Raw genomic sequence first — 11,672 nt, 5'->3', positions numbered from 1 at the left:
TATAGCTTATGGTCTCATTAATCTTGTAAAGGTTCAAGCTTTCTAGCTTTGTAATCTTATAACTTGTGTGAAAAGGATCCAAGCTCTCTAGCTTAGGGTTCCATCACTTTATTTGATTTAGATTATGGTCATACTTGTTTGATTGAAGTAAAGTTTGTAGCTTTCATTGTAAATAGAACTTGTAATTGTGTTAAGACCAAGGATATGATGTAACCTTGGTTCATCATCCATCTAAGACTCCTAAATGAGTTGTGTTCTTACTTGGTCTTAACATATTGTGTGTTGATGGTAGAATCTTGGTCAAAGTGATTGTAACCCATCAATGAGTTGTACACTTGAAGCTACAAGCATCAAGGATGAGAACCGTGATTAGCATCAAGCACCAAGAACCCCACCGGAGCACTTGTTTACTATTTTTAGGATCTGATCAGATTCCTGGATTTCTGGAAAATTAATTTTCAGTTAGTTCGTTTCGAGTAGATGACTTTTCGTTTAGGCCTCGTCTTAATCCGATATACGGTTTAGGATTTATAGCCCTCCGAAAGTCACTACGCCGTTGTAACGTTGTGCTGAAATTTATGACCTACTTGCACTTAAACCGTCGCCACGGTCAAACGTAGACGAGTTAGGTTCTGATAATTGGTCAGCGGTTAGAGGACTCATATACGGAGCCATAGCCACTGACTACGCGTCTTTTCGTTTTGTATAGAGGTCGTAGCAGCTGACCGAAGTCAGCCTATTGTTTCGATCTCTATTCTTGTCAAACTTACTTAGCTTTTATGATAATGAATGATGATGATGATGACACTTAAACGTAATTTATTCACTTTTAACCTTTTGGGACAACATACTGACCTAGTGACCTTTGATTTAGGTTGACGACCTTTCGGAATGACTTACTACTTGCATACTTTCATTATCGACTTTACCGCTTTTATCACTGTGAGTTATAGCTTCCCTTTTTACTTATACTATTTTTGGGACTGAGAATACATGCGCTTTTTATGTTTTACTTACTTGACACTAGAACTTAAACTTTACATATGTGTGGGTTATATAACGGCATAAACATTCCCCTTAGCACGGTAACGTTTAATAATTGGTTTTGAACCGGTGAACGCGAATATTAGATATGGATCCATAGGGTTTGACATCCCCACTCGGGCTAGTCGCGCTAGCATTTAACGGGTGTTTGATACTTCGAGGACATACGCGCTGGCCAAGTGTACTTTTAGGGGGTATTATTATTACGTTAAGTTAGTTACCGGGTGCCCACGGATAAGCATATACTTCTCATACTGTTTTGAATACGATAACTCGTGGTCTACATTACTTTACTGTTTACAAACTATAGCTCACCAACATTCGTGTTGACTTTTAAGCGTGTATTTCTCAGGTGCTCAGACGATGTTGCTTCCGCAGTTAGACTTGCTATCTTGGTGTTTTAGACTTGCTGTTATGGACCTGCTGTGTTAAATTTACGCTGCATTACTTAGAGATGTCTCAATCAGGGAACCTTTATCTTGCATTCGTAACTTATGTTATTTTCAAATAATGACTTTGTAACGACCTTTGTGTCACGTTATCTTTTGTAAACGCTATCTTTTTATGAATGCAAAACTGGTTTTCAAACAGCATGTAGTATTTGACCGTGTAAAGATCCCGTTGTTGACGAATCGTACACGATGGTTTTGTACGGGGCGTCACAGCGTCCGTGCGACGTTTTGGTAACTAGACCGTCTCGACCCCGTCACGTCTTATAATAAGTCGGTCAACGGTCAAAAGTCGGGTCAAATGCGGGAAATGGCGAGTCAACGCTGGTCAAAAGTAAAAAATTTGGCTAAAATCGATCATAAGTCATCAAATCGATCAACATTGACGTAGTTTAGTGTTACTTTTAGGTATTATATTAACGATAATTGTGATTATAGGTTAAAACAGATAAACGAAGGTTTTTTGACTTTAAAATATGTGTAGATATATGTATAAATATGAAAGTCGGTGTCGGTCAACGTCCGTCTCGACCCCCGTCTCAACTGTCTCGACCCATTCTCGACGTTTTAAAGTCCCGATCGTTTCGACCCCGTCTCGCGTCTTTTTCAACCTGAGTATGGATATAGATGGCTATATGTATTAATCAGTGAATGAATAATGTTGTTTACTTTATGTGATGAACAAATAGTCTGAATAATTAAATTGACTATTTTACCCTTAAATTTTATCATATTCTTTTTATATAAATATAAAATAAATATGTCCACTATTAATTTTTTTATAGTGTTTATTTATAATTTATAATTATTGATTGATTCATACGGTTGTTTAATCGACTATCCATTAATAATAATAATAATAATAATAATAATAATAATAATAATAATAATAATAATAATATTATTATTATTATTATTATTATTATTAATCTATTAATTACTCCGTATATTATATTATATTTATATTATTCTACTAGTGAAATGACATGTGAAAACACGGGTTTGTTTAAACGAAACAGTTTAATTATATGTTTTAGGTATTAAGTGAATGTAAACGTTAAAATCATTTATTTTATTGCCCCGTGGAAACACGGATATCGACTAAGAAACTTGTCGTTGATTTTACAAACATAAAGTTCGCTCAAAGTTGAATATTTATATTTATATTTTTAATAATAATAATAATAATTATTAATAATAATAAATGCCTTTTAAATTTTTTAGAAAAATTAAATTACAATTTAGGAGAAATTAATATCTATAGTTTCTATTATATTGCTAAAATGATGATGTCATAATTAGGCTAATTCATTTGTTAAGAAAAAATTAAAAATAAAAAGGAAAAATTCTAAGCATGGTGGGTGATGTCATTAATCTAAATAATTTTGAATTAAAATTAAATCTTATTAATTAATTATTATTGTTAAATCTTATTAATAATTATTTTAATTATTAAAATTAAATAATTTTAAATTATTGTAATTAATTATTTTGAATTGAGTACGAGAAGGTATAAAAGTTAGGCATAAGGAAATCAATTTTATATTTATATTTTTAATTTATATTTATAAAATAAAATGACAACAAATATCATCTCTTATGATTGGATGATGATTGTTTAATATGCATTTTAGGTGTTTGATGAAATGTTCAGCGGACAAGTTTCTTGATCGGACTATGAGGTTCCATGGGTCATTAAACTAAATAACTTTAGCATTTAAGTTCACTTAATACCTAAAACATATCACTAAACTGTTTCGTTTAAACAAACATGGGGTTCCACGGGTCATTTCACTAGTTTTCTTTAATAAAAGATTTTGTATTATTTTTTAATTAAATTAATATATAATTATGACATCATCGTTATAAAAAGTAAATGGTAATTTAAGATGATGTTATCATTTTAAAGGTTTATTAGAATATATAGATATATAGATAGATATAGATATAAATATAGATATAGATAGATATATAGATTATAATTATATATATGGAGTATATATCTGTGTTTTTGTTTCATCTACGGACTAATTTCTAGAACGTTCTCGCTCCCACCATATAAACAAGAAATTAAGAAAGCGTATACTCCGTATTATTTTTTTAACCTGGCGCTCTTATCTTTCAATAAACAAAAAATAAAGAAAAAGCCAATCTTATCTCTTTAATTTGACGCTCTTTTCTTTTGAGTTCCTTCAACCCACTATTCGACAAATAAGGTTAAAACTGATTGATATATATTTCTGAGCCAAGATTTAAGCCGATCGACGTTCGTTTTCGAGCATACCATCTGAGAAGAAAAGGTTTCATCGGGTGAGTGGAATATATTTTATTATTAATAAATTACCTAAAAAGTGGTTGATGTAATTTTAATAACAACTTTCGATATTGCTAGTGCTACAAAGAGATTGAAGGGTTACTGGTTAAATCAGTTAAATCTTAACCGATCTTTATCGTTTGTTCCCAAAATTTTCATATTATATGTTTTTTGGTTTAATTTTATGTAGATGTAGATGTAGATGTAGATGTAAATTGTTTGTGGCCTTTCAAAAAAAAAAGATGTAAATTGTTTGTGAATGTATGTTTTAAACCGAGATTTTGTCTGATGTCTCATTCTTCAGATCCCATTACAAATTTTATGTTTCAGATCCAATTACAAATTTTATGTTTCATATTATATGTTTTTTGCTTATTATAAACACTACCGGAGTCCAGAAAACACAACCCTACCACCACCACCGTAACACAACCGTCTCCACCAACACCACTACATAAACACCAACTTTGCCACCAACACTACCTCTCCAACACCACTGTCTCCATCGTAACCACAGCCAGACATTTACATCACCCGTACCACCGCCAAATACCACCTCAGCCTTTAAATCTATCGCATATCACACCTTTATTTTGAATCGTCAATCATTTATTTCATATTTGTTTAACAACGAACCCTTTTTTTTTTTTTTTTTTTTTTTTTTGTGAAAACATAACCACGAGCTTTAATTTTGACCATGTAAATTTATTTTTTGCGATTTTTTTTTTTAAAACTTACATTCATTTTTTGCTATTTTAACAAATACTTTTGAGTTACGAAACTTACATTCATTCGGTCATGGATCTAATCCTTTATATTTGTTGTAGACTAAACTATTTCAGGAAAAAATGAGATACAGTAAGATCCATAAGGCAAGCTTTCAATGGCGTTTGATTACACACCATCCACTTACACGAGTTGTCAATGTGACGTGTTCTTGAGCTTTAAAACAGGTAATAACTTGTTATTTTCGCATATTTTAGCTTCATTTATGTAAGATATGTGATGTTGATTTGTATGGTGTTGTATAATTACTAACTTAGGCCACTCCCTATCGTAACTAAACTATTCATCCTCCTAATCTTCCACATCAGCGCCACATCAACACCAATATCCTATAACTAACTCATAATTAAACACTCCCTATAATGGCTAAAACAATACTTCCGTTAAATCCATGGTGAATGCGGGTAACTAAAGCGGGTAATGAGCCCGTGCCTATGGTTAGTTACGGGTAATGACGGGTAATGTGCGGGTAACGGACGGTTAACTAACGATAGGGGGTGGTCTTAAAAACACATACTTTTTCATCTTGATTTTTATGGTATGTACTTTTTTCACCTGAAATAAGTATTTATTGGTTCAATTGCCTTAGATGCTAAGATAAAATCCGTAAAACTGTTGTGACACTTTCTTGTTTAAAGTATCATATTAGTGGAGTAAAACATATTACATATGATTTTATATGTACTATCTTCACCTCAAATATGTGTTTATTGGTTCAATTTGCCTTAAATACTACAGTAAGATAAAAACCTGTAAAACTGTTACGACATTTTCTTGGTTACAGTATCAGATTAGTGGAGTAATACATATTACATATGATTTGTTACTGTTGGTAAGTTCCTGTTGGTTTTTGTTTTGTTATGTTTATTGTCTGATTTGTTACTTTCATTTATGTTTTTTTTTTTGGTGCTTGTTGGTGTTAATTTGCAGACTGCCTGGGCTCTCCATTTAGTATGTTAGGTTCGTCTACTACCTTTAGCACGTCAAGGTTTTTAATGGGTTGTAAACTGCACTGAAAGGCTTTAGTCCACATTCTTTGCATTTCAATTAATAATCGCCACTAACAACAGCTAACAAGCCCGATGCATCGCGAGGGTTTTCACCACTAGTTTAAATTAAATTAAAATCCCATGTAAAAAAGATTCTAAAATAGCCTTTAAGTAGCTGAAGTTGGCAAAAATAGCCCTCCTCCTAATGTTTGTAAAGCTGTTATATTATAACAGCTTTATAATATATTTGTAAAGTTTGGTGGTTTTAATGAACAGAACCAATATTTAAGGGGGTATGATGCAAAATAATTGAAACTTCACCACACATTTTTACAATATAAACCAAATTAGGGCTGAGGATAAAAACATAGACTGATTAAGGGAGCTTGAAGAAAAAGGTTGAAGTTTTTTATTTGATTAATTCGTGGATTTCTGTAAGAGACAAGGATGTTTCTAGTTGCTAAAGTTGACAAAATTAGCCCTCCCTCCTTCCCCCCAAATTTTTCCTTAAAGCCTTCTCCATTGAAGAAGAACAACAACATGTGATTTTTGTTTCTAAAGCTGCTATGTTTTCAGATCTGGGTTTGTAAATGTTTATTTTCTTAATTTTTAGGCTCGTACATCGTTTCTTAATTAGGGTTTTTACTTTAGTGTGTTTCTAAAGCTGGTGATGTTTTATATTTTGACCATTGTGGATTTTTGCTATTTCCAAACATAAGATTCTGTGTTTTGTTTGTTTAAATTTGTGTGAAATGGTTTTAGGGATTAAATAGTAGTAGCTTGTAAACCCTAAGTTGTTGAATTGGAATTCATTTTTCATATAATGACATAGTTGACTGACATGAATTACTTTCATGTTGTGGCAGGATCACGTTTCAAAGAGTCCTGTGTAATAATAACAAAAGGAGCTTGTCGGCAGTTGTATCTGATCATCATGATACCTACATCATAAGACGTGCTGTGAGTAAAGACGATATGAATGTAAGTTATTGATATTTGACTTTTATAGTCTCAAGTGGTTAATATGAAAGTTCATTTGCTGATTGATTATGAAAGGTAGGTAGAGTGTGATTTCATTGTATGCTATTGATTATGAAAGTTCATCAGTGGCTGTTTATGCTTTTATTGATTGTAGAGGATAATCGATATGACGTTTAAAGCGTTATCACCTAGGGAGTTTACCCCACGCGGGCTGTCAAAGAATGGGGTAATATGAAGATAATACTTGATTCATTTAATTTATTTATTTATTTGTTTTTGTGATTTTTAAGGTTTCTGATTGATGCTATTTTCACAGTTAGTAACTAAGTGATTTGCTCATCAAAGATAAAGAACGACTCTTAATAAGTTCTTGGTTGTTGAATCAACTAAAAAAATGGTACTAAGAAACAAAGTCTTAAATTAAACATGTTCAGCTGTACATCCTTGATGTAGCTGTTGGGAGCTGTTGCTGTTCAGTTGTACATCCCTGATGTAGTTGTGCTTGTTTTCAACGGAGGAACTTATCTTGAAAAGGCATTCAAGGTAGCTGTTTAAAAAAGTGTTGTTCCTTATTTTAAACATGTTCAACTTTATCAATTTGGTCTCTAAAGTATTTTTTAAGTTTCTTAAAGTCTTTTTCAAACCGTCACTTTTTATTACTAAAATATTTGCGGTTTCTAATAATAATAATCAAACACACATGATTCTTGCAGAGAGACATCCGATTATAGATGCCTGATATCTTTTTCAAGGGCTACAAGTTTGTTTGAATTTGAACCGTGCAGCTATCAAATTAGCCAAAGATGGGGAATGGAAAGGGTGTTTTGTCACGTATCAAAGAAGGATCGTTATGTCATAAGTGAAGTCCAAAGATCAGGAATGAAGGTTCGTTTTTTTTAATGATTTGCTTTTTTCTTTAAATCTTATTTTGTAGCTATAATTGTATACTAATAGAACGGGGGCGGGTGAGGTTAAATTCGTGATTATTTTTATTCACCTATTATTTTATTGATTTGTTTCTTTTTTCTTTTTTTTTTTCCGTTACCTCAATCTAATATTGTTTTATTTTTTATTTTTTTTCTTCAGAAAATTGGTTTTGACCGACAAAAGGTCCGGATGGAGGTTTTGTATGGAATGCAGTTGGATGGAGAGTTCTGTTGATACGTTATCATCTGGTATATATAATGCGATTTTGATTATACTAAGGCCCTGTTTACTCTTTTTTTTTCTCCCATCAAGTCACTTACGAATATGGATAATCAGAGCGAAGCGAGAAAACCATATGATTAGTGTATCTAATATTTACATACATGTTTTCACTGCGTACGTGCACATTTTTATCGTAGAACATGCTAACATTTTGTAAAACATATTCTTTGCATACACTATGCGAACAAATGGTTTCTGCAGCGCTACAAAGGTGAGTTGCTGATGTTCAGCGCAGCGCTACAACGGAATTTGCTGGTATATTTGGTGATCGAGACTCCCAAGTCCTAAAAGTTGCATCGTCATATATATAGTAGGAGTTACATTAATTCTACATACTAAGCAGCACTGAAGCAGATGTAACAAAAAAAATACATTATTCACCTACCATGAACAAAATGTGTGAAGCAAACCACTTGTAAAACATGAATGTAAGTTGCTGCATTTGTCTATTGTGCTAGGAAAAATACATTATTCACCTACCATGAACAAAATGTGTGAAGCAAACCACTTGTAAAACATGAATGTAAGTTGCTGCATTTGTCTATTGTGCTAGGTGATTCCAGTTATAATCCTGCAATACCTACATACAAATTCAGTTACGTATCTTATGACTTGTGTTCATGCGGCTAGCAAACTTAAATTCTGATTTTGAACACATGAAGTTGTGAACAGATATCTTACAAACGTCATTAATGTAATTCAGTGATGAAAGAATCTAACCTTAATAAGAATCAAATTATGAATCTAAAGAGTACACCACCAAAATGGTGAATGAACCTTAATAAGAATCTAACCTTAGATTATGTGTTATATACAAATATGTGTGTGATTATTTTCACTTTGAAAGAATCTAACCTTAATAAGAATCAAATTAATTAATATAACTGAATATATAAGATTCTTGATATTGTGTATTTGGCTTTCAGCTTCAAAGCAAGTCAGAAGTGGTTACCTCTTTGCATGGTAGTGTGCTTTCTTCAGCCCAATCTGCATTACACGATTTAATTTCATTTACATAATTATTATAATAAAACAATTCTTATCTGAATAAAAGGTATATTCATTATAATGTTTGAACAGATTTTCTAATATTGAGCAACGTTTTGAGTTTTTTTAAATCAAATTTAACCAATCAACCGATTCTAAATCACTTCCTATGTCGCATGAATCGTGCTTCAATCGTTAACACATACTAAACCACCTACCGAACTTTATGTATCGTTCTTCGAATTTACATGAAATCAAACTTAAATCTATTCAAATACAACCTACTCATCAATCAAGTTTAAAATGGGTCATAGCAAACTATAAACTAATAATGAAGAAATTGATGACCATGTCTATATACAAAAATACTGAAAACATTCTAAACTTCCAATTAAGTATAGCATAATCATAACCAAATCCACCAAAATCTAAAATATTATATTTGTATATAACATGTACAAATATGTGTTGCTTTGAATTTGTATGTATACATATACAAATATTTGTATATATACAAATCTAAAATAATACGGAGTAGTATTTGTTTTATATACATATACAAATCTAAAATAATTACATATACAAATATCGGAACTAGATCCACCATCGGAACTGTTACCCACAACCTTCGGAACCAAATCCACAAAGCGAAATTATAAATTCTGAACAATCGTAAGCAATATGAAGACAACTAATAACAAAAAATCCAAGTGTTTGACTTTTTCAAGTGTTATTTCTTATTTTAAACATGTTCAACTTTATAAATTTGATCTCTAAAGTATTTTTTAAGTTTCTTAAAGTGTTTTGACTTTTTCAGACTGTTACTTTTTATTACTAAATTTTTTGCGGTTTCTAATAATAATAATCAAACAGATATGATTCTTGCAAAGAGACATCCAATTATGGATGTATGACAACATCTTTTTCAAGGATGTTTTTCTCCCTGTGCATGTAATTCTCAAAAGTTATAAAGGCCTACAAATGTGTTTGTATTTGAACCGTTCCGCCATCAAATTAGTCAAAGATGGGGGAATGAAGAGGGTGTTTTGTCACGTATCAAAGAAGGATAGTTATGTCATCAGTGAAGTCCAAAGTTCAGGAATCAAGGTTTTTTTTTTTTTAATGATTTACTTTTTTCTTGCAAATCTTATTTTGTATCTATAATTTTATGCTAAATAGATGTGCATCTTATTCGTAAACAAATTATCTGTTACTACGTATTATTTTATGACCATAATTTGGGTAGGGGGATTGGATACCGGTTATAGATCTTAAGTCGGTGAGGTTAAATTGGTGATTATTTTCATTCACCTATTATTTTATTGATTTGTTTTTTTTTCCGTTACCTCAATATAATATTGTTCTATTTTTTATTATTTTTTTTCAGAGAATTGGTTTTGACTGACAAAAGGTGCGGATGGAGTGTTTGTATGGAATGCAGTTGGATGGAGAGTCCTGTCGATACGTTATCATCTAGTATTTAGCATGCGATTATGACTATACTAAGCCTGTGTTTACTCTTTTTTTTCCCATTAAGTCACTTATGGATATGGATAATCATATGGATATTGATGGATATATGGAGGAAGTTGTGAAAAATTATTGCTGTTTCTTTTTTGATTTGAATCAAGTATCTTAACTTAATGATAGTAATTGACTATTTTACCCTGGATAATTTTTTTTAAGAGCAAGAAGAGTATATTACCAATATGAGAAAAATGCCATGATAGAAGCCAAGTTATAGCAACCAACACAACAAATAGTTTACAGGATCCACAACCTAAACACTTAGCTTGCGAGAGCAAACCTCAAGGTTTACAACTCGAATAAACAACAATAACGACAAACGTATTTCTCACCAAATATTGAGGTATAACTTTGGATTACTTAACCACATTAACCACTCGATTTTCTTCCCATTTACTCTTTGCGAAATCCACTCATGGGACTTGATTTGAATTTCACTAAGTAACACCGAGGCGGGCCAAGAAGTTCCTTCAAACACTTTGTTGTTTCGATTGCGCCATACGTAGTACGCACTCACCCATTCAATCGATTGCCATATTTTTTTCCCAAGAGATGATGTTGAAACCGGTCCATTACCTTTAAGAATTTCTTCAAGGCTAAGATTAGAGAAAGTACCAAGACCCCACCAATTAAATATCTTGTTCCATATATTGATTGCTTCTCGGCAAAAAATAATCGAATGCTCTACTGATTTAAGACTGTCGTCGCACATTGGGCATCGGACACTATGGAGATCGATGCCCCTTTTATCCAACTCGACCCTGACCGGAAGCCGCTTTTTCTGCACTCGCCAAACAAATATCTCCAGCTTCTTCGGTACCAAACTGTTCAGAATAGTTCCCTGCACTGGTCCAGTATTTGCTACGTCTTGTTCTTCTATAATTATGGAGAGCCTTTTGACTGTGAATTTCCCGTTCGAAGCAAGCGTCCAGCTCCATTTATCAGCACTGTTTTGGTCAAACTGGTATCCACGAATTAATTGCATCATAGTTTGCAGCTCAGTACCCGTTCTCCCCGTTGGCACTCGGTCCCACTCAAATGTTGTTTTCAGACCTGCTGATGATGTATCCACCCGTTGATTGTGAAATGTCCCGTTCTTATTGATTAAAAACGTTCCATATTAATTGATTTCGTTGCGAGGTTTTGACCTCTATATGAGACGTTTTTCAAAGACTGCATTCATTTTTAAACAAACCATAACCTTTATTTCATCAATAAAGGTTTAAAAAGCTTTACGTAGATTATCAAATAATGATAATCTAAAATATCCTGTTTACACACGACCATTACATAATGGTTTACAATACAAATATGTTACAACAAAATAAGTTTCTTGAATGCAGTTTTTACACAATATCATACAAGCATGGACTCCAAATCTTGTCC

At 32.3% G+C, this 11,672-nt stretch overlaps 1 protein-coding gene and 1 long non-coding RNA gene across 4 annotated transcripts; one reads left to right on the top strand and one right to left on the bottom strand.

Moving 5' to 3' along the window:
• Positions 1 to 3,586: 3,586 nt before the first annotated feature.
• Positions 3,587 to 10,285, top strand: LOC139865884 (uncharacterized). 3 transcript variants are annotated; one of them, XR_011765148.1, is made up of 9 exons: positions 3,587 to 3,803; positions 4,635 to 4,760; positions 6,449 to 6,563; positions 6,718 to 6,789; positions 6,880 to 7,106; positions 7,277 to 7,448; positions 7,650 to 8,295; positions 9,633 to 9,866; positions 10,147 to 10,285. It is a non-coding gene; the product is annotated as an uncharacterized lncRNA (long non-coding RNA). The 3 variants fall into 3 exon arrangements; XR_011765149.1 differs by lacking the exons at positions 9,633 to 9,866; positions 10,147 to 10,285 and adding an exon at positions 5,524 to 5,553 and having other exon boundaries at positions 7,650 to 8,247; XR_011765150.1 differs by lacking the exons at positions 9,633 to 9,866; positions 10,147 to 10,285 and having other exon boundaries at positions 3,588 to 3,803; positions 6,690 to 6,789; positions 7,650 to 8,247.
• A 329-nt stretch (positions 10,286 to 10,614) lies between these two features.
• LOC139868761 (uncharacterized) lies at positions 10,615 to 11,274 on the bottom strand. Its single transcript, XM_071857101.1, has one exon. The coding sequence runs from the start codon at positions 11,272 to 11,274 to the stop codon at positions 10,615 to 10,617; it is 660 nt and encodes a 219-aa protein (XP_071713202.1).
• Positions 11,275 to 11,672: the final 398 nt, after the last annotated feature.

Source organism: Rutidosis leptorrhynchoides, chromosome 9 (genome assembly GCF_046630445.1).
Source record: "Rutidosis leptorrhynchoides isolate AG116_Rl617_1_P2 chromosome 9, CSIRO_AGI_Rlap_v1, whole genome shotgun sequence".
Classification (NCBI taxonomy): domain Eukaryota; kingdom Viridiplantae; phylum Streptophyta; class Magnoliopsida; order Asterales; family Asteraceae; genus Rutidosis; species Rutidosis leptorrhynchoides.
This window is presented reverse-complemented; position numbering and strand designations above follow the sequence as displayed.